General features: G+C 41.8%; 2 protein-coding genes across 10 annotated transcripts; one reads left to right on the top strand and one right to left on the bottom strand.

The window, feature by feature from the left end:
* Positions 1 to 190: 190 nt before the first annotated feature.
* LOC129581411 (cytospin-A-like) lies at positions 191 to 22,622 on the bottom strand. Of its 9 annotated transcripts, XM_055472450.1 has the most exons (8): positions 22,384 to 22,622; positions 10,543 to 10,743; positions 3,950 to 5,182; positions 2,862 to 3,629; positions 1,909 to 2,610; positions 1,117 to 1,233; positions 899 to 958; positions 191 to 752 (listed from the first exon to the last, which is right to left on the bottom strand). In XM_055472450.1, exons 3-8 carry the CDS (start codon positions 5,138 to 5,140, stop codon positions 654 to 656), a joined length of 2,937 nt encoding a protein of 978 aa, XP_055328425.1. In that variant the 5' UTR covers positions 5,141 to 5,182; positions 10,543 to 10,743; positions 22,384 to 22,622; the 3' UTR covers positions 191 to 653. The 9 variants fall into 9 exon arrangements, with proteins under 9 accessions (XP_055328425.1, XP_055328426.1, XP_055328430.1 ...); XM_055472451.1 differs by lacking the exon at positions 22,384 to 22,622 and having other exon boundaries at positions 10,543 to 10,811; XM_055472455.1 differs by lacking the exons at positions 10,543 to 10,743; positions 22,384 to 22,622 and adding an exon at positions 10,182 to 10,321.
* Positions 7,092 to 8,343, top strand: LOC129581412 (uncharacterized). Its single transcript, XM_055472458.1, has 2 exons — positions 7,092 to 7,557; positions 7,679 to 8,343. The coding sequence occupies exons 1-2, from the start codon at positions 7,228 to 7,230 to the stop codon at positions 8,240 to 8,242; spliced, it is 894 nt and encodes a 297-aa protein (XP_055328433.1). The 5' UTR covers positions 7,092 to 7,227; the 3' UTR covers positions 8,243 to 8,343.
* Positions 22,623 to 23,150: the final 528 nt, after the last annotated feature.

Here is a 23,150-nt window from a genome sequence, read left to right as displayed (position 1 = left end):
TCGTTCCCAACAGCTAAAATTAATCAGATTTAATAATGAACTCACGCAGCTGGTCAGTGGTCACGCAGGATTATTGGTTATTAAATCGAGAACTTAGAACATTTGGGGAAAATACATTTTGGGCAAGCACCGCCATCATATCGTTTTATCAATTACAGAACGTGCATTATTTGTATTAAGTATTTGATTTTATTCCAGTTCAAATATTATTTTAATCGTTAATGGTCGTCAATATCGTCCAAAAACTAAAGATCATTATCATATAAACAGTAACCACTGCAAGTACATAATACAGCTGCACGCGGTACGTGTTGCAAATTAACAAGACTGTAAAATGAGTTGAGCATAACTTCCGGTGGACAAACCGACCAGAACGATAATCGAGTCAATCGATCCATCCGTTTCACAAAAACGCACGACGACTCACGGTCACAAATACAAACAAATCAACAAACCAAAATTATTAGAGATCATAACACATGTACCCAGCAAATACAACAATTTCGTTGACAGTATCCATATCCGGCTAACGACGAAACGAGCATACTGACCAACGGATCCGATCCTCTTATGGTACGAACAATCAACCATGCCAGAATGTGTGGTCACTTGCATCGCCGGTCACCCAAAGAGATTTCGATACCGATTTAATACTACATCGAGCAAGTTTCGAAATGTTTGTAAATTGAGATTACGTAATCCATGACGGCTCTCCAGTCGGGCCTATCATCAGACAGCAGATCACTAATGTCCTATTATCACAAAAACTGTCAATGACTTCACAGGTGCGATCAAACAGGCAAGTTTTATTGTCACTCGATGTATGTCACCATCACTCCATATGTTATACTTAGTTCCGATCAATCAAGGCCGTCTGTGATGGCCGAAGCCCACGTACCAGTTTCTGCGGTATACCCACACTTTTGGCCGCCCCGAAAGCCAGCGAAAAATTACGCCTCTGTAAACATACGATGGTTATGCAAATGCAAATACGCAAACATTGGAGGAGCAAATGTAAGACTACTGACATTCGATACTCCCAACATTTCCACAATGAACTTCGGCTAGCTGCACAAGACAACTAGGTACCACATCCAGCATTTGACTAAAACTCACTTTGTCCTTGCTGTCCAGTTCTTTGTAAGGAATTCGATCAGGGAGGTATGAATGCAAAAGCGCACAAAATGCAAGTCCATCGTTCCAAGAACTGCTAAAATTTGTAATATCTATTCCCTACAATGCAATAAGCCGAAGTTAAATCCAGATAATGAATATCGTTATGGACTGAAACAAAATAATATACTTTAGCAATCTGCATAATCAAATATTCGCTTACATAGAAAGTTAGTAACGAAAACGTCATTCTCTTTTTAATTTACAGCCCGTTTAAGGTAGCCCTGCGGAACGCACGTGTGTTAGACCTTATGCTATAATGATATAATCCCAGATCGCACACCTTTAACGAGTGGTTCGGGCCATGCAGACTAATTAATATCGTGCGCATAATAAGCTCTGTCTGGTGTAGGGATGCTTTGCGATAGCGATACATTAAAGTGCAAATAAAAGAAGCAAGAACGAGGAACCATGTGCAACCAGAAAATAGATTTTATTTTGGAAGAAGAAAAAAATGTAGCAGATAGCCAAGCCAGTAGAGCGGTACATAAAAAATTAAAAGCAATAAAACTTGAATATTATGTCATGCAAATCGTGAGAAACCAATCGATAGCCACAGAAAGTGATACAGGATGCAAAAGAGCAGGCAATGTGCAACAAAATCTAAGCGAATACTGATACAACCAGGAACCTTCAAAATTATCACCACAGTTTTGCTGTAGCACTGCCAGAGTAGCTTCTAGCAGCAGCCTTTCCTACGGCCGCTATCCATCGATCGGCCACAGGCCCACTCACCGAGTAACCCAATGTCTTCTCCTGGCAGAACTTGAGCAATGCATTACGTTTTGATCCTTTTCCTTTAACCAGACTGCTTAAAGGATCGGCCTTGAAATCACTTTTTCCTTCGGCCACAATACTATTCCGTTTACTACTGATAATTGGCTTCAATCCATCACCCGGCATGCTCGGTTCATCATCCAAATTTTTATCAAAATCTAACACCTTGTCCGTAGAGTCCAAGGAAGAATTACTTTCAGATCGAGCAATATTTTCGTCCCGCTTGCGAATCCCAACAGCTTTTGCCACAACGGCAAAACGCGGAATGCTACGCGCTGCAGAGCCGATGAGGTTACTTTCCATATTTTGGACCAGACTTTTCACCGAGACGCTCTGATTAGGAGGGGTACGTAAAGGTTTTGTGGCGATCGTAGGATCTTTATCACTGGGAGATCGCAACTGAGAAATCAAATCGATTCGCGAACGAATTTCATGCCCTTGATCAGTAGATTTCAAAGGAGAGGCCGGCGTGCTGCTTTTAGCAGTTTTTAATCGTTTCAGTTCATTTGATAGATCGTCAATTTTCCGCCTGAGCTGCTGATTTTCTTCCATAACGGTTTTTGCTTTAAGTTCACACTCGGTGCGAAAATCGTTAGCCACGCGTACTGCTGTCAGAAGATCATCTTGAAAATGACTCCAGTCACGCTGTTCCTGGGAGAACTGCAAGAAAACAAAACAGACGGGGGAATTAAGCGTTTGCTTAACGCGGACTAAGAAGTTATCACTCTCGAATATTTCAACTGCAGATGATTTACCTACATTAATAGCTATTGTCAAGACTACGAGGGTAAACCAATTACAGAAATATATTCGGTTCTAAGATTATCATTCATACCGTACTTAAAGCAGCTGCCGTCATAAGCTCAATTCGCAAAATACCATGAATGCCGAAAGTCATAGTACAATCTTACCAAGTTTTGAATATTCTGGAACTGCTCGACAGCTTCCGCTCGACTGAGCTCCAAATTTCGCAAGTTTAACTCTATCACATCGTGTTCCTTTCTGGCTTGGTTCAGTTCATCGGACAAAGCTTTTAAATCGTTGTCTCTCGCGCACAACTGATGTTCGTAATCGTGCACAGTATCATTAAAACTTTTCTCTGCAGTGCTTCTCTGTTCATCCGCAACACGAACCGCTTCCTTGAGCCCTTGAATATCGCACTCTAAGGATAAAATACGACTATTAGCATCTGCCAGTTGTGCATCAGCTCTTTCCTTTTCGCTACGAACGGTACTGAGCAATTCCTCCATATCAGTTTTAGCGGCGGGCGCCTTGGTCATCATTTGCAGTTCAACAACACGGCTTTTTTCTGCGTCTAATAAGGCGGTTAAACGAGCTATATCCAACTCGTTCTTTTTAATAGACTCTCGAGTCTTGGCTAATTGTACTTCGGCTTCTTGTTTTTGTTGCTCCACTTGATCGCAATAGTTGTCCAGTGTCTGTATTTTGGAGTGAGCATCTTCCACTTCTTGAGCAAATTTATTATTCTGTTCCAGCGCAGATTCCACTTGATGATGCATTTCCTCTTTTTCCTCCTGTATGCTCTTAATCAATTCAACCAACGTTTTTTCCTTTTCGTTCACGCCTTCCATGCCATCAGGACTGCAGTTTTCGTCACCCACAGCTTGCCGATATAATAATTTTTTAAGCGATTCTGCCTGACTTTGATATACGTGAACCTACAAAAAAATTTTGTCAGAGACTGTACGTACAACAACCGTACTGTCTAGTGATCGAACGACTTTAAGTTCCAGAAGCACTGAAGTTAACAGATCCTCTCTTAATCCATTTTTCTATATATAGCAAAAATTAAAATGTCGATGGAAAGCAAGCCTAAAAGTATACTTCGAAGTAGCCAAAGGCCAGTAACTAGTAACTACCTTGCAAATGTTTACGATATACAAATCGCGAAACTACGGCAGCCCGGCTTACATACAGTCAGAAAAGAGGACACATGCCTTTCACATATGCCTACAGCCTTGATTTGTGGTTTTCTTACCTTTTCGGTCATAGTACATAAAGCGTCCTGTAACATATTTTTTTCCTGTGCCAAATCCTCATTCTCCTTCTTATATGCTGCTGCCAAATCACCCATATCAGCCAATTCCTGCAGCGTTGCCTGCAGTTCCTCAGCTGTTGAGTGATGAGTCTCTTCCATCTGCTGGATTCTGTCCTGCAGACAAGCCAACGATGGCTCACTACACAGACTGGCGTTACTCTGCGAATCCCATTCCACCGGCTTGCCGAGACTATCCCGATCCATCATATCTGCGTCACTGTTTGACTCATCAATTCCCGTTGCACTTTCTACTTTGCATAACTCCGATATCTGCCGGGAGACGAGTAAATTTTCTTCAAGCAAATTCTCAAAGTCCGTATTAATCGAATCATGGCTCATTTTTAAGCGGCATCCATCAACAAATTTTCCACAAGAAATAATACTATTCCGTGCATCGCCTTTTTCACAGAACGATAAATCTGTTTGCGTACCAGTCGCCGTCAAAGTAATTCCGGGCCGTGACGGGGCCAACGCAAAATTCGAATTAAGCACCGATATCGTTGGCATTGTCTCGCCGAGACAATTGACGTTCGTCGGCGATAAGCGCTGTTGATTATCGCTTGACGCTGTTGCCGCACTAGCAGTCATGTCGAGGCAATTACTGCTGACCGAACGGCGTATTTCCTGTGCCACGGCTTCTGCATTTGTCGTCTGGAACGTGCGGGGACTGTTTTCGCTGCCTTTTTCTTCCACAAGAGTTGTTCCCTTATCTTTCTGCTTGATCGAGACAGCCGGATGACGAATTCCCCTCGACGGCACCGCAGTCGGAATTGGCGCACTGGCTTTGGTCTTTTTAGCCACTGCACTGCTGGCCCCAGACAAACTGTCGTTGCTTTTGCTAAGGAAATGCTTCTTCATTGGTTTTGCATGATCCACTTTTCCAGACACAGCCGAATTAGGGAGTGTGCGCTTCGGCTTGGCGTTCAGCAGAGGACTACGCCTGCCTAATCCGGTTGTAGAACCGAGATTCAAACGCGATCGGGAGAATGTCGTCGATAGAGCTGCACTACGCAACGATGAGGATAAATTTGACGATGCAGTGCTGCTGCTGAGGGGATTAGCATTTCTTGTAGTCGACGGCTGAGTACTGCTTGATGGAAGCGATGACGGCTTGGTTCTGCTTGATTTCATTGTAATTATTCACGGCAGGCTGCCGGCATAGAGCGCAGAAATCTGCAATAACCAGACTCATGGTAATTCAATAATAATTTCAATTCACCGAGGTACGCAAAAATAATTTCCGCACTCGCATGGTTATTGGTTACTTGATCTTGACTATCCGCATAATGCATACTCGTACCATTCTTTACAGTAACCATAAACACCGTAAGACAGACAATTTTTGGTGTGGCGCAGCATATCAAACAACGTGGCCAGCCGATCGTGGAAGACAAACGACCTCGACATTAACCACCGGCGGAAACGAGTTTTGAAGATAGCGCTACTGGTACTAGTACCTTGCTCAGCATCAGCAGTCAGCACAAATGCTTAAGACGAAACCAAAATAAACAATATATTACGGCATTGAAATTTTGCGAGCTCGGATTAGTGGATATGGCAAGATGCGTACCTGTACCACATTATTGCAGAATGCAGACGAGATCATCAACATTCAAAAACAACATTCAAGCCCATTAAAAACTGCAAGCTGTCACAGCATTATTTTATAATCTCACCCTCAATAAACTAAATCATCGCTGCACTAAAATTAAACAAAAAAGGACAAAAGGTGGTTAGTAAAGTGTAATAAACGCCTTTTTGGACACAAGAAAAACCATGCATCGCAATCTCAGAACGTTCTCCAACAAATTCCAAGTGCATGTCGTAATTTTGAGAAACAATCAGCAAGTAAGAAACGCCAATATTCACACTAGCATATTCTCACACTAAGTTTCCTATTGTGCAAACACCACGGTCGAAAACGCTACAGAAAAGTTACAGAACAACGCAGGTGCTTGTATTGGTTTTACTTCTGCAAGAGACGATGATGAAAACAGAAAACTCCACAAAAAAAGCACAGGATCTGCATGAGAAATCGACAATTCGCTATATTATACAACGTAGCATGGTATACGGGTACTTGCAGGTACAGTCCTCGTACTGTTCTTTATCGAGTACTTGCCTGAAATCATTGTTCACAATAATTGTATGCCATTTAAATCCAGAACAGTTAATGTACACAGCAACTACTACAGCTGCAATGTGTATGCAAATGTATGTGGTACATAAACAGCTCCCCAGTTCAAAGGCAGCAACGCGACAGGATAACTCATGCTGTATTTGCAGAATAAAAATATTCGTTCTGAATACCCAACAAACAGGAAACATGCTATAAGAAAAATTCAATTCTGACAAAAATCTGACCCTTAAATATTAAGCAACAACTTCAGTGGTGTGCGTTCAAAAAGGTTAAATGGGAAAAAATTTACTCGCATCCATACAGTAAATTCTATAATCTATAAAGACCGTACGAGTATAATAATATCAGGATCTGGGATGACATATCGCTCACTATTTGACCCGCTTTTGACCCAAAAGACAAAAGTGTATAAAGGACCAGCAAAAGAAATTTATTTACTGTACTTTTAAACTCGTATCTCTACTGTATATTCAGGTGCTGTATATGGCGATTCTGTGGCTCGCAAAGTGCCGTTTGACTGTCAATGCACAGTTGGTTATTCTTACGTTATATCTATATTGATTGATGCTGCCCACAACAACGGTACAGCACAAACGTACAGCACGTACTTTGCTACCGTACAGCACGTACTTTTACAATGATACTCGTAGAATCAAAGATAGCACATTCAGTACTGATAATTTCATCATTTGTAGTGAACGGGCCACTATTGGTTTGGTTGTACCACGAATAATTATGAATATGGTGAAGTTCAAATACGCTACAGTACAATCAATACGAGGAGGGGGTAAATACACGGGATAGACAAAAAAACAGGCAAACATAAGGGATAACCATTCACGTGTTGTGCAGGACAGCCAGCCGCCAAAGGCTGGCGGTCTGTGAAAGCTAGCGCACAGAATACTGCATTAGCCGTTGAGTACGGGCTGCCGTTTTGCCATTTTGTTTCAAATACTTTGCTTGTACAGTAACACTGTAACTGTGAGTACTTTTGGTTCTGCTTATGAGTTCGTCAAATTATCATTTATGCTTTGGTTTGTGAGTTTTATTTTGCTGACACTCAATTAAACTTAAAGAAATGGAGAGTTCGGAATCTCCCTCCGAAGCAGCGCATTCACCTCCTATAGTGTATTGCGATGAGAATATCAGCGAAGAAGTACAGCTACCTGCCAGTTTATTTTCTGCATCTGCCATAGAGATTTCATTCGGGTCTACCAGCGCCGTCTCCGGACTACCTTTGAGTGCGGACTGTGTAGAGGAATTTGTTTATGATCTGCCTTTGCCACACGCTTACAGTGATCGTATGGCGTTGGCACTGAAAGCCTACAAATCAGGAAACCTCTCGCAATATGCAGCTGCGAAAAAGTTCAAGGTTCCTTATACTTCGTTCTGGAAGAAACTTAGAGGAGTGCGTACGGGAAAGAAGGGAGCTCACCTAAGAAAATTCTCCGAAGCTGAAGAGGATTACATCGAACATTACGTATTAGTAGAGGATTACATATTAGTGAGAAGAATTTCGTTGTTTGTAGGTTACCAAACAGAATTTTGCCCGGCACATTGTGGAAAAGTGGAATGATTTTAACATGGCTGCCAATATTGTCTCTGGGTTTGTTTCTTCCGGAATTTATCCGTTTAACCCGGATGCGGTGTGCCGGGCTTATGTAGAGCCAGTTCCAAGTCAGCTGGTTTCTGACTTGCCTATTTCTGTTGCCAATGTTTACGTGAGCGAACTGCAAGTTGTGCGCCGAAGTCTTCAAAAAATTCCTCTTTTGACCGAAGGCGCAATAGAAGAGATTTTGGCGTTTACCATTACCAAGGCAGAAGGCTTTACTACCCCCGTTCCCGCGGAAAAAGTGGCTGCGGATTGGCACAAAAATTTCATGAGCGCTCATCCTCAGAAAAAGAAAAAACTCAAAGATTCACGTTTGCGGGCGGAGGCTGGTCTGATTGCAACGGACAGCAAAGTGATTGAAGCACTCGAACAGCGAAAAGTTGAAAAGCTGCGACAGAAGAATAAGAGAAAAAAGAATTCTAAGGGGCTCAGTGACATCACAAATACACCGACGAAAAACAAAAAATCTCAGAATGTGTAGAAAGTGAATTTCTTTCGTTTGTGATGTTGTGCAAAAGTCATGTAAGTATTACGAGTTTTACTGTTTTACATACTTGTACGGTGTTGTTGTAAATGATAAAGTTTGCGGTGGTACTAATGCGTAATATTTTCGGTTATTTTATTTGTGTCAGCAAAACAGTGTCGAATGCCCGTGTTGCACGACCTGGGCAGGTTATCCCTTATTCTTGCCCTTTTTCTCGTCTATCCCGTGTATTTACCCCATCCTCGTATTCGTACATCACGAACTGCAGCAACACTTGCCATGGTCAGTCAAAAACTTCACAGAGGTACAACGTCCGAATATGCTCAAGGAAGCAGCAAAGAAGACAGCATGCAATAATTAATAATTCTCTGCACAAATCACAGGCCGGAAACTTTGCACGAGGCTACGAATAAGTATTGTACATGTTCAGGCTGTACTATCGGTGTAAACAGGAAACATAATTCAAACGAGGTTCAAACGCAATAGCACCCGCGTATGGTTAATACGATTACAAAACTAATTAACAAAATGGTCGAGTAGCTGCATGTTATCATTGTCTGATCCCTGCACCTTCCATCACTCACAAGTTTTCCAAAATTCAAATATTACAGAAAACACAGTAAGTTGTCAACTGTTATCGATCAGATTTCGAGGTTTCTCCAAGTTAAATTTATAAATATTTTAATTTGTTTCAGTCACGACGTCGACGTGGAGCGTTGTGCTCTTTAAGTGCTCTATATATTTCTAAAATACTGTCAGTCCAACTAGAGTTGTTAATAATAACCGGCAGCAACAGCCAGCTAGGGGGAATGCAGTCCTCGATTCCTGACCAACGGTGAGAATGAGAAAACGACAACAAATGAGAAAACTATGTGCACAATAACGAAAGTAATACATACAATGCAATAAACGTTGAGACAAAAACATTCATCACTCTGAGAATGTTTGAAAACGCAAACAGAGCGAATTTCAAAAACATCAGAACAATCAGAACGCACAAAATGAAAAAAACCAATCGTAAGGATGGGATCACAGGACGGAATTTAAGCTGATGACGGCTGCGGGGTGCCGCTGACCATCGCTGAACCGCAAAATATTTAGGCTACCCCAATATCAGCAATTGTTTTTACCAAACTAAAATAATTTACCACTTTCTGTTTTTTTATTACCTAAATCCTTACTTCTAAGTTTCGACCATTTTTTTTCAAAAAAAAAGAAACAACCACAAATAAACAGAGTGCCGTTACTGTAATAATATCACGCCACCGTACTTGTGCTTCCCTTTAACCATCAGTAAGTAGTAACTATAGAATTATGTTACCTAGTGATACCTACTAACCATGAGGCTCTCAGATAATGATTTAGATAAGTGTTCCAAAAAAAATTTAGATAAGTGTTGCAAAAACTTATGGCAATTTCAAAGATAACGAAATAATCTACATAGAAGAAATGCCTGTGGAGTGTCGAGACAGAAAAAGACTATATTACGGAATGCTGTAACAACTTACTCAATGGAACAGAACAACGAAGTCAGCTACAAAACACTTTAAGCCTCGGCGCCTCTGCTAACATAAACGATAAAGAATATTTACACAAAAACGAAATAGGTATTAAACCGCAATAAACGGTAACGGACACTTCGCTTCTGCTTCGTCACTACGTTATTAGTAACGGCGCCGCAAGTAGAATACGGTCGTAACAAGTCCATCACCAACTTTGGTCACTTCTACAGTTTTGTTACCGTGCCAGCAACACGTGTAATCTCAATGCATAAGACAACCACTGAGCTGCCTAAAGACAATTAAATTTATGAAGTTTACATTTTCAGCTACTTATTCAAACACAAAATACTACAGCAGTCCATCCAAGTCAGTTCTTACTAAGCCAATAATTGTCCAATTGTAATTGAACTTCCGTTCGCGCAACTGCAGCTTACCTCCAGTTACGTTGAATCACAATGCTCCAAAAACCGGATTAAACACAAATTTTTCTATTAGCAAATTGCTACCTTCTTTCATAAATTTTCCGATAACTGAAATCGCTCGCGAGAAGAAGCATATGGAGATGCAAGAGGAATCAGTTCCAGATTTTCGGTGTTTTGGCATGAATAATATTACGTGTAACGCCAGCACCCCAACATGTCTAAATGTTGATGTGGTCAAACAAGGAAAATGAATCTTTAGTCGACAAGCGGTCAAGCGGAACAGCAAACAATTATTGTAGACACTATTCGGTCTGTTCTCGTTTCTATTCGAGTATCGAGAGACCACTGAATTATGCAATGCTCAACGACTTACCTGAACAAATCTCCTCAAATGAAAGATTTGGATGCACGACAAAGATGAAGTGGAGCCCCTTGAGTGGCTTACCGGCCGACAAACACTGTTCGCCGTTTAAATAACATGAAAATCGTGATCCAGTTGGCGCTGATCTGCAGTCCTCTCACTGCGCCATTAAATTGTTCATTATACAAGCCATGCAGGTACTTGCATACAAATCTGCAAATGACAAAGAACAGAAAAAACAATGCAGAACAATGTAATGCATTTCGATCTCACATTCTCATTCACCATTCCCCAACATTAAAAGCCCATTAGAATGCGAAAAACCGTTCACACAATTTATCGAAATACTTGGATTCAATGCAAATGGTATCAATATTTCCAAACCCGTAATTTTTCAGTCTGATTTCTCATCAAGAAAACTGATAACGTTTATGGCTCTTATTAATTATTTATTTTTTACTTAAAATAGAACAAAAAACACAAAATCTTACAAAACAAAACAATGCACGAACGCGTATTCTGTGTTGTAGACAGCTACTAACTTTAATTTGTAATCAACCATTAACGAAATCAGCAATTTCAAAAGTTTGCCCTACATCCGAAAACAAAGCATCACAAAAAAAGCTAATCCGACGACACTGAATATATTCCAGTTAAATAAGTACATATAAAGTACACCGAGACCGAGAATGCTATAAATTAAATTCAGGTACATATGCCCTAGGCCCCTAGTAGCTTTATTTTAATTTTCGTTTTCGACTTAATTGAAAAGGTGTTTGTGTCATCCCTGCATTAATGAAATTAAGGACAGACTATTATTCAGTCGCAAAGGATTCAGGAAAACAGTCGTCTTCTACCTCATACTCATATCGATATCCTGTAGGCTATCGGATTATATGGTTTACGGCAAATTAATTAATTAAATTTGTCTTGGTTTGGCAAGGCAGAGCAAATTAGCAACTGCTGCTCCTGCTGTAACAACAGCCGGTTTGGTCGCTGTTCTACAACGTGGGCTAGACCCTTAATTATAAAATCCAAGTGCCGCATGTATAGACTGTTAGAGTATGGCTGACAGGCTAACACGGTCGGCAACGATGCTGACCAGAAGCTAACGTTCACAATCACACGGTGACATTTGGCGGGAATGGCTATCTCACTGTACCGGTTAACGCAAATGCAAGGTCGTCGCCAGAAAATTCTACTCGAGCTCGTAGTGCACAAACACAAAGTGGTGGCTCAAAGCAAAAGAGTTTAGCGAGAAAAGATGGGCAATAAGGCACCAACAACAACGACTCGTAAGTCAAGCAAAACGCAAGAGCAATCCCAATTGTTATATTTTATAATTCTGATCGTGTTCGTGGGTTGTCGCAGATAAAGTGTATCGGCAATACTACCTGCCAAAATCATTTTGGTAAAATGTCAGAAATTGGGATGTGATCTTCATCATAACAATAACCATAATATTAAGGAAATGGCTATAGGCACCCCCTTTCACCCCCGTTATCTATAGGCACCCCTTTTCGCACCCACTTAGACTATAGGCACCCCTTTTTGATTAACTAATTCCTGCACCCCGTCGCACACGAAAACAACAAACGACCAAGCACGATAAAGTGAAACGAGGTGAAAGAACAAAAGAGGGAATGGTCAATCATGTACTAAACGAAATCCGTAAGAAAGATGCCGGGGCGTTTATTTATATGGTGGTGTCCGATACCCCAAAAGGCCCCAAACATTACAATCAGGACCTCAGAAATGCAAGAAAACTTATCAAAGCAACCAAATCATTATAAAGTCAGTCAAACCGGCACATTGTCGGAAGGAGTGCCTAGTACTCGTACGAACGCATTTTTATGTGAATGACCTAGTTATGTCAGATCGTCAAAAAAATCTTTGTAAACCAAAAAAAGTGTTAGAAAATCTTTGTCAGGCTGCTGGGAAAAAAGACTGCAAACAGGAAACAGGTGCCTATAGTCCACGGAAAAAAAGGGGTGCGAGATTTATGTAATAGAAAGGGGTGCCTATAGCAAAACAGGGCGCAAAAGGGGGTGCCTATAGCCAACGGGGGTGAAAGGGGTGCCTATCAGACTTTGCCCATCTTTTGGTTGGGCTGAAAATTTTCCCCATCTTCTCCAGCCCATCCCATTTTTTAGATGAAATGGGGATGGGATGAGGACAAGCAGCGGATGGGCTGAGATGGGCTGATAATGTTGGAAGATGGGATGGGATCAAGAAAAACGATTTTTAAATAAATTTTTTAAATTTTCATGATTTTCTTAGCTAAAAACTCACGGAAATTCATCTTTTCAGTCGAAAAAAATAAAAAATTTCCGCGCTCCGCGCGGATTTTTAGCTGTTTGCTGTTTAAGATTCTAAATTCGCCTGGGATTTCTGCGCTACGAGTTGACTTTTACGCGTTAATTTTTGCACTTTGCTTAGTCTTCAACAATTTATAGTACTGAAAAATTTTTAAAAAATGGGCTGAAAATGGGGCCTCAAAGCTGGACAGGGCTGGTGAACTAAGGAGGTTGGAGATGGGCTGGGATGGGAGTTGCGCACGACAGATGGGGATGAAATGGGGATGGGAAAAGTCGAAGATGGGCAAAGTCTGGTGCCTATAGTCTCACCCTAATATTAATGGTAGGTACACAAAGAAGAGCAATTAGAAGTATAACCGACGCATTTGCCGGTACAATTAACAGTAAGTAATTGTTACCACTGCACAAACTGTAGTTATTGTTAATTCTACGCGAGTGCATACTCAACTAATAAATTTCATATTTATATTCAACTCTATGGAAAGAATTTGTAATCTCTCAAGACTAAATAAAATAATTAATAATACGAGTTAATAATACGAATATTTTTATAATACTGTTATTAAAATTGCTGACATGTCGTAACAGCAGCCGGTTTGACTGCTGTTCTAGTGGGTTGGTTAATCCACCCTACCACTAATGTTGCCGGAAGTGCTCCAATCTAAAATGAATTTCGAGTATTCGAAATTCAAATACACTACCGTTTGAATTCCGAGTAATCGGAATTGCAATTGCAGGCATTCCAATTCCGAGTAATTGCAATTTAAATGGACGCTGTTGTAATTTCGATTATTCGAAATCTAATTTCCGACATTAGAATTCCGAGTATTCGGAATTGCAATGCATATCATATGAATTTTAAATAATTGGTTTTAAAAAAGTTTTATTTAAAATTTCGATTTTAATTACAATGTACCATCAAACTACAAACTACGGAACTGGTAGTTGTACTGCGATAATTACTTTAAGGGAAGTAGGAGCAAAAGGAAATTTCTTAGAGAATTAAGAAAGAGCCTTTGCCTATTTGGCACCCGCCTGGTGTGTTGACTGTTAAACGATGATATACATTTATCAGTTCGGCGCACAATAAACTCTCCATATCGAAAATTACAACAAAAATAGTTTTCCGTTTGAAGTTACCCTGTTCTGGCTTTCACCGTCGCAAATGTAAAGACCAGCGATGTTGACTCAAACCTCAAAGTTAGCGCAGTCAACGGCTGCGTGCGGCAACTACAACGACGACGCATAAAAATTTGGTCAGCTTTTCTTTGGGGATTGGGTGAAGGCACCAGCACCGGAACACAGGTCATCGGCGCAACCGGCCCCGGCGTCCTTGCTAAAATAACCTGCTCTTCACAAAAGAGGGTGATTGGGAGGGAAGAACAACTTGTTACATGTAGTTCACCTTTACCTGATACAGCAGCAACTGAAATGCATTAAATACAAATGCACCACTTCAAGTATCGTTGTTCCACATCCGCATTGCTCCTCCTGTTTGTACATCAGGATGTAAATCCCTGTGTATTTTACTTTTACACTAAAAAGTGTAAAAATAAAAGCAAAACCGGGTTGGAAATACTTGTAATTTATTTTTAAAACTGCACCAACTTGACCGCCCAGAGCTGTATATACCCAGACTTCATCAGCAGTACCGGCCGGTGGTACCAACCGGAAAAGAATGCTGGATGATTTTAAAGCTCTATATAACTCTAGATGTGGCTATAGACGCCACTTGGTTTTTTGTGCATAATGCGCAGGAGATAACGACTGGTAACGTGTGTCATCACGATCCGGAACTTTACGCTCGAAATGGTCAAAACTACCATACCGCACGTATTCAAGATACCGCGCTGCACAGCTCCGTTTTTTAACATACCCGTTCTTATCTCTATGAATCATAACTTACGCACCATAGTTCGCTGCACTGGCCGTATACCAGCCAACAGAGAAAGATGTCTGACTTTTCGTATTGTTAGTTTCCCAAAAAAATTCCGGATTTTTTATTTGGTTTTTTATGAGAGTTTTTGGTTAAAATTGTGGGCTGCATGACAGGTTGCAACGATAAAAGCCGGTTAACTTTTAAATGTAGCTCACATACCGCTCTTTCAGAAACAAAAATGATCCAGATCAGCTTTTAATGCGCTAGTCAGAAATATGGCCTCATTTACTATGCTTGCGGAATGCACGAGAATTACTCGTGCGGAGTTTCAGTTATTCCGTGCACTGGCCAAATACGGTTGCTAGAATATGGATGTTCCTTACTGTTAAAAAAGGAGAAACTCTATCCGAAACGGTAACGTTTTTTCCCACCTATGTTCTTAATTTCGCATCACCGCTTTCAGAAGGTTGGCCATTTTTTGTGCTTAACATTGGCTATTATGCTTTATGGTCGTAAGTTCATAACAACTGTGCAATTGATAATAATTATAACAATGACGATGCAGGGCTATGGTTACATAACGCAATATCACAGTATTTTTAAAATGGGTACCTGTAAGAAATAAAGATGGTGTAAAAAGGGGTGCTTATGTAGCTAAAATAATTAACAAACCTGGGTGGGAGGGGTGCATATAACCGTTGCTGTTTCACATCGCCCTCAGTATTACATATGTTTATGGTTACGCGCGAGAGCCTCCCGCGCTATGAGTTTCGGCTACGCGCGAGATGCTCGCGAGAGCATCTCGCGCTATGAGTATTGACTACGCGCGGGAGTTTTTCCCCGCACAAAAAACTACTAACAAAAAGTTTGAATTGTGTATTCAATACGACAGGGCAACTAATAATTACGGCAAGGTCACCTTTTAGTGATGTAAAACCAAAATCTGACCTTACCGGCGTTTTACATTTTTTGATAATTGGACTTTTCACAACTCAGCCGTTATGGCGTCAGAACTTCAAGTGGGAAACAGTGGAGCAAAAGAGCCAGCGAACACATCAAGTGCATCAAGTCGTTATAAATCCTGGCGGCAATGCCAAAGCATCAACGACGCATCCGCTTCATGACACGTTCCCGGGGAAGGCTTTCTTGTGGATAGTAGTCATATTACCATCCTTACGTTCCCTTACAGCTCAGTGAAGCCGGTGTGAAAGAAAGCTGGCGCTTACCGCCCACACCGGCGGAATTCAATTCCCACAAAGAAAAGCATTACAATAACCCTGAAAAGTTACTGCCAGGCGATGGTGCGTCTTAAGCTTGTGGTTGGCGTGATGGATGTCACCAGGGCAGCCGAACATTCCCGAAGCCGCAGCAGAAGCCGATTTGCCAGAGCCAGAGCATCCTACTGTAAGCAACGCTTTCGCTCCTGATTTTACGACGTTCAGAGTCAGACCTCGCGGAACCATTAAGCCCCGCTGTCGGCCGTCGAAAGAAAGGCGCCATGAACGGTTCAATCAGACAGCCCAAACGTCATCGCAACCAGTCCAAGCCACGCCCCAGCCTGCCGACACACCGATTCCCGCTTACTCAAACAGTCCCTCCGCAGAAAGGAACGATATGAGCATGGCGAAAACAAGCGGCTCGAATTTGCAGCTAAGACTCCTTAACGCATGGACCTATCTGCTGCTCAATCTAATTTCCTCAGAAAGGCGGCCTAGAACTTCCTGCAGAGTTGGATCTGTACCAAAATAACGACCTGTGCTTCGCAAGGCCACGTTTCCACATGCGGATGCATGGAGAAAACCTTGTGCAGTCCACGTTTACCGGTTTAACGGATTGTTTAACGCACCACTATGTTTGCGCATGACGGAGAGATCAGTACGATAGGAATAATTACCGTAATAATCTATCCTACCGACCTACTCAACGACAGAGTATGAGCTGATAATCTCAATGTGGCATAGCTAAGTCTACGAATCTATGCGAAGCGAGAACTGCATCTCCGACGATAATTTAATTAGAAACTCCGAAACTGCCAAAACTCGTCCTGAGAGAACTGATGATGTAAAATACTGCCACTCACGAACTTATATAGACACGGCGCATCCGTGTAGAAACCAAACCAAAAGTATATCCGAGCACAAAAGGAAAGATCGAGAATGTACAGCGAATAATAGAAAGTACGAGTCAAGCCGTCACTTTACGTACTGTACTGCTATATTCCGTCACCCCCGCAAACGGCTTTTGGGGAACCCAACACAAAAAGAAAAGAACTGGAAAAACAGGAATAAAAAACTAAATAAAATGAGTTCTCATGCTCACGACTGGGCAAAGGCGGGCAAATCCATTCACCGTCCAAGAACGAATGACTGATCCTCCTCCACGGGTGACTGAGTGAGATGGAAGGTGAGGAGAGGATTCTTGACGGGATGGAGAACTGAGCGTAGGCCAGAAGACTGAGTAGGATGGCAGAACGGCAGTCGGAGATCGGAGTACAAACAGGAAAACGTCGGAACGCAATAAATGAAGATTTTTAGTGGCAAAGTTAAATTTAATGTAAATCGCCGATGAAAAATTCAACGCAAAAAACATCCGCGATGAAAAATGAAAATAAAAGAAAACACCACTTTGAATTTGCGAAACGCAAGTAAACGCAAATAGTCAGTCAGCGTAACACCGGAGGCGGTTACCAATGCGACTCTCGTAGCACACACAATCAGCGTTTGGCGGCATTCAGAAAGGATATCTTCGGGAATAAAATCCCAAGAAATTCACAGGCGAATTGTCTACATCACTGGACTTCTCTTCATACACCATTTTGACTTCTTGACCATCAACTTCAGTTACAGCATTTTTTAAATCCGCTAAAGTCTGATTCACAAATTCAGATTTTTCATAATCATCTGCGTCAATGCGTCGACCAGCCCAATTATACTCGTATTGCACCGAGTTCGTAGTGCACGGGCTTTTTCCCTGCGACTGCGTAAGACACATTTCAACTTTTTCGATCTGCAAATTACTGCACAGTTTAGCTACGCACTCAATATCACGCATTTTAGCACAATCTGACACATTTTCAACATTTCCAGTTACTTCAGCGTTATCACATTTCTTCAAAACATTTTCAATAGTTTTCTCCATATTATGCCAATAATACCGAGTGGTCAGATACTGTTGAACTGACACTCCACGCGGTATTAATTCGTTTTTCGCACATCTTTTTCGCACTGAATCAATCAGTTCTTCTTGCCATTGTTTAGGCACAACAATTCTGTCAATTCCAGTTCCTGTGCGCTTACGACACAACAATCCATTTCTCACAATCATGTGATAAATTTCTTCGTTTTGAAATTTATTTTTCGCTTTTATGGGATTTCTGAACAAGTAATACCAGTGTTTGGTATCCTTGTACTTCCGCTGCTCAACTTTCCAAAACTTTTCATTTACAAAATTTTTGGCCATAGAGGCTACTTCAGTATTATCCGGCTTACCCCCCGCAAACTTGACTGGCCACAGTCGTTTGCAACGCATCGGGCGGTAGCTTATTGGGCACTGATCGCCCCCGCAAACTTGAGTGCTGCCGCATTTCAGTTTCCACATTTTCATTCACTTTTGCTTCACATTGTACAGTACGTATTTCCAGTGAATGTGCTTCCAGTCGTTTCATATTGTAACGCTTAAGCACTTCAATCGGCGGTTCCTTTGAAACGTCTTTCCATTTACCGTTAAATGTACAGTACTTAGCCGGATGCAACTCGTGACATTTAAAACAGATCGGCTGACCGCTATCGGTTCGCCATTTGTTAACGTCGATTTCGACATTTCCGATCATGTACGGCTTATTACCGTTATTATTGTAGATTTCATAATTTTCATCGTATTCACAGTCGTCATCATTCAAATTACCATTTTCACACTCACTGTACACATATTCACAGTCATCTTCATACTCACAACAGTCATCATTTTCGTACATTTCTCGTTGCACTTTCAGTGCGTACAGCGTTTTCAGCTGTGCCATAACGTCTTCAACAGTCTTAGGTTTTGATATGACCAGCTTGCCATACCACTCCATTCGGGTTTTCTTCAGTCCCTGAACGAGAACTGAAACTCTTTCTTCTTCTTTCGTATCAAGTGTATTAAACCAATTCAGGAAACCATCAACATACGAATTTACCGTGTCTTCCTCTTTGAAGACACGTGCGTACATCGCTTGCCGTACTTCGGCCGGGTCACTCTCCGATGAGAAGTGATTAACTAACAATGTCTTCCAGTAAATCCAGTCTTTATCTGGATTTAATTTTCTGTTTTCGACATACCACAAATACGCGTCACCTTTCAGTGCGTACGACAGTCCTTTTTCAATCAATTGTTTCTCAGTCCAGCCATTCAAATCTTTGCATCGTTCACAGTCCATTATGAAACGTTCTACTTTACCGCTTTCTTGTATACCTTCGTACACTTGCGGGTACTGCAGTTTTTCACGGATAGCAGGTTTTTGTTGCATTTCCTCCATTTTTGTCAACAGAGCTAGCTGACGTTTCATCAGTTCATCTGCTCGTGTTTTTTTGAAAGCGACATTCATTTTCTACACTCCCAGTTTTATTGCGCAGTTTAACCAGTTCAGCTGTTAGAGCACTGTTGCTTATTTCCATGTCTGTATTGCGGCCGTTCAGTGCATGACAGATACGATTTGCGTTACTGTACTTCCTTTGCAAGGCTAGTGCAGTATATAGAGATGCCCAAGCAATCTCTTTTAATTCATTAACATTCATTTCATCATCAATTTTGACATCCCAATACTCAACTGCTGCTTCAAACCTATTCTGGTCAAGCGACAGTTCAATCAATTCCCCCTGCAACGGGTGCATATCACTCCAGAATTCTTCATTTTCTGCGATTCCACCAAACTGTACGGCATTTCCATTTTGAAATAAACCAGTACGTTCAGTTTCGTTTCGATCTGCTGCATTATCGTATGCAGTCGACGCATCACTTTCCATTCTATTCAATTTAGCCGTGTCCATTGCACTGGCTTCAGGTTTTTATCCGGTAAGCTTTTGTCCCTACGCGGAAACTTCAGCTACGCTTTTGTTTTCAGTGTTCGTTACGCTGACTACCGGGTTGACTCTTTTGTTCTAACCCGGATACTTCAGAAAGAGATTTTGATCGTCGGTGTTCTCTCACCGCTCACAGCACTCGCAACTGCTCTGGCTGTATGGCTACGCTACGATAAGGTGCACCTGTATGCTCTCGCTTTTCGCTCTCGCATACAAAACTATAGCTCAAGATTGTGTACACTGTATATGCGCAGGCACTGCTCTGGCATATAAAAAACTTTAGCTCAAGGGAAACTGCTTTCGAACTCTTGTCTACTCACAGTCGGTTACGTAACCGCTACGCTTCAGATTTCTAGGTAACTCTTGCCCTGGCCAGTGGCTACGAGAACCTGCTTCACTATCAGTTCATCAATTCACTTTCGTCATTTCATCAGTTCAATATTCATTTCATTTTCATTTCATTCACTTCAGTGCTCATGGGTCGATCTACAGGTTATCCCTGCATCGCCCTGCTGGCAGGACAAACTGCTCAGCGTCCAGACGGGGCAAAGCCCCCGGACATTTACAGGTTTTCGCCGTGGGTCGCAGGCACGAATCAGCAGGGTTTCCCCTTACCAAAGCGTCGCCAGTACCCGGACTACTAACGTTTAGGCGTCCAGACGGCAGACCAGCTGCCCGGACATCCGTCCAGTCAGTACAGTTGTACCCGGACTGAGCACTTTCTAGAAGCCAACATTCACAATCACAATTTCAATCACAGTTTACTTAGCTAAGCCATCGGAAAGGTTCGAACATCGGTGGGCGCCATGACGGAGAGATCAGTACGATAGGAATAATTACCGTAATAATCTATCCTACCGACCTACTCAACGACAGAGTATGAGCTGATAATCTCAATGTGGCATAGCTAAGTCTACGAATCTATGCGAAGCGAGAACTGCATCTCCGACGATAATTTAATTAGAAACTCCGAAACTGCCAAAACTCGTCCTGAGAGAACTGATGATGTAAAATACTGCCACTCACGAACTTATATAGACACGGCGCATCCGTGTAGAAACCAAACCAAAAGTATATCCGAGCACAAAAGGAAAGATCGAGAATGTACAGCGAATAATAGAAAGTACGAGTCAAGCCGTCACTTTACGTACTGTACTGCTATATTCCGTCACGCATTGTACAGCTGTGACATCCCCGGTCTTGTCCGGATCTACTATTCAACGGGTCAAATGCCCAGACCTGCTGAAACTACAGTGGCATTTCCTGTTTGCCCATCTGGCATCTGGACAGCAAGGGTCAGATCAGCATCGAGTACGACCCAGTTTACGGGCAATCACCTGGAGGAAATAAGTGCCTAGTATGACTGTATACTCGTTTTGCCTATGACCTGTTATTGGGCAAGCAGATTCAAAACGCCAACTACGCCCGGGAGGACGAACTGCGCCACTGGTTTTTAACCATGATCGAAACCGGCACATTGGCGCCTCCTCCCAGATCGCGGGGTCGTAATCCGTGAATGTAAACCACGCTGAGAGGTCATAACTGCACAGCAAAAGCAGCAGATACGGTGGAAGTACGCCGGCGGTTGCATCTGCCCAGCGGATACAGATCAGTTTCGCTGTGAATATTGCTCTGTTACTAAACGATACAATAACTGTCGGTTCTGTTTCTTAAATTCACCATCTCAAGAAATGATGAATTCGACGTACGTAGACGTATGTTCGAGAAATGAACTGAAAAACCGTACAATTTCCAGTTTTTGCCATAACTAGTGGTCGAAAGTATTCTGCAAGATATTCTCTCGCAGTCTACTGTAAGATAATCATGATTCCAGTCTATTCTGTTAGTACTAATTAAATTTCAAAGAAATCGAAATCCAGAAAAGTCACGTTTAAATTCCGAATATTCGGATTTTATTTTACCGCAGTTTAAATTTCGAATACTCGGAATTCATATTGCCCCATTTTGAATTTCGAGTAATCGGAATTCAAATTGCGGCCTTTAAATTTCAAATATTGTATTTGAAAATCTAAAAAAATATATTTAGATTACTTGGAATTGCAAATACTTGAATTTGAATTCCGAGTACTCGGAATTGGTATCGGAATTCTTTCGCATGCAATTTCGAGCACTTGCGGCAACACTACCTACCACGATCTGTCGGCTATTAGTGTGGGAAAGGCTGGCACGGTCGGTAACGATGCTGACTACCGTTTACAGGATGACAAAATGATGGGAGATGCAAGATCATCCCATAGCGATTACGCAACACAAGTTACACAAAACAAGGTTATCGCAGGTGTCTATTAACAAGTACACGTAGCAAGAATCAGCGAGCAACGCAAGCTCAGGAGCAAGAATTCATAAGCGTGGGGCAAGAAGCGCGGAAGGCGCGGAGCAAGATTCGGAGAAAGTTGCAGCAAGACTAATTTCAAGATGTTTCTGACTGTGATATGCGGTCGGTAAAAGTAGGAAAACTAGGATTCTGATCTTCATAACACAACAACCAATAAACAGTAGAGAAAGGCAATTAACACTCCTACTGGCGGTACATCTAATTTCTATCGCTACAATATTTTATTCGCGCAGTCACACTTACTGTGAGCTATCGCGTAGAGTTCACGTCACATTCACAGTGGCCGTAAATTCGTAGTGATAGATTGTCATGTTCATCAGATCTGATCAGGATTCTTGAATTTTCATCCCCCAACATGGAAAACAAACTTTAAATAATATGATGCGTTATAATGCTGGTAGCAGATAAGCAGCCGGCCAGAGAGCTCACAGCATCAGTTAATTTTTGTTTTGATTACGCGAAGTTTTGAAGTCAGTTAATTTTTGCAGATTAGCCACTAATCTGAAAAAATTAACTGGTTCCCTTCAAAAATGTCTCCCTTCAAAAAATTAACTGATTCCCCTAATCTGAAAAAATTAACTGATTTTTAACACATTAAAAATTCCCTTCCATTGAAAGTGCATACTACCAACTCTGTGGAACTTAGGGTGCGTCTCCAATTTGAAGCGAATCTAGCTTTGGTACCGTTGCTCAACCGCACGAGGTGGCTGTATGCAGTGGCCACGCCTACAGATACGGTATGCGAAGCCACCTCGCGAGGTGGAGTTGCTGTATCGCAACGAGATTCGCTTCGAATTCGGGACGAGGCCTTAGAAATTGCAACTTGGAGCACCAAAATCCCAGCCCAGCGATTCCCAGGTAAGTAATCGTCTTTTGTGTATTTCAGTAGCTAACGATACGGCACGGTCTTTCTAACTTTCTACTGCACTGTGAATGCCAGGTTAAGCCACTTGCTACCATCCTTTGCTACTGAGCCCTCCCGCTTGATATTCGTCGATATTATTATTTTA

The sequence above is a fragment of the Paramacrobiotus metropolitanus genome, unplaced genomic scaffold (genome assembly GCF_019649055.1).
Source record: "Paramacrobiotus metropolitanus isolate TYO unplaced genomic scaffold, Prichtersi_v1.0 Parri_scaffold0000005, whole genome shotgun sequence".
In the NCBI taxonomy this organism is placed as follows: domain Eukaryota; kingdom Metazoa; phylum Tardigrada; class Eutardigrada; order Parachela; family Macrobiotidae; genus Paramacrobiotus; species Paramacrobiotus metropolitanus.
Note: the sequence above shows the minus strand (reverse complement) of the source record. Positions and strands in the feature narration are given on the sequence as shown.

Excerpts from the sequence above, each read along its gene's own strand:
- LOC129581411 (XM_055472450.1), bottom strand. The coding sequence starts at position 5,140 with ATGAAATCAAGCAGAACCAAGCCGTCATCGCTTCCATCAAGCAGTACT. Across the intron at positions 3,630-3,949 it reads TATGTACTATGACCGAAAAG|GTTCACGTATATCAAAGTCA; the intron begins GTAAGAAAACCA and ends ATTTTTTTGTAG. Across the intron at positions 753-898 it reads TGGGTATACCGCAGAAACTG|GACATTAGTGATCTGCTGTC; the intron begins GTACGTGGGCTT and ends TTGTGATAATAG.
- LOC129581412 (XM_055472458.1), top strand. The coding sequence starts at position 7,228 with ATGGAGAGTTCGGAATCTCCCTCCGAAGCAGCGCATTCACCTCCTATA. Across the intron at positions 7,558-7,678 it reads TCTGGAAGAAACTTAGAGGA|GTTACCAAACAGAATTTTGC; the intron begins GTGCGTACGGGA and ends CGTTGTTTGTAG.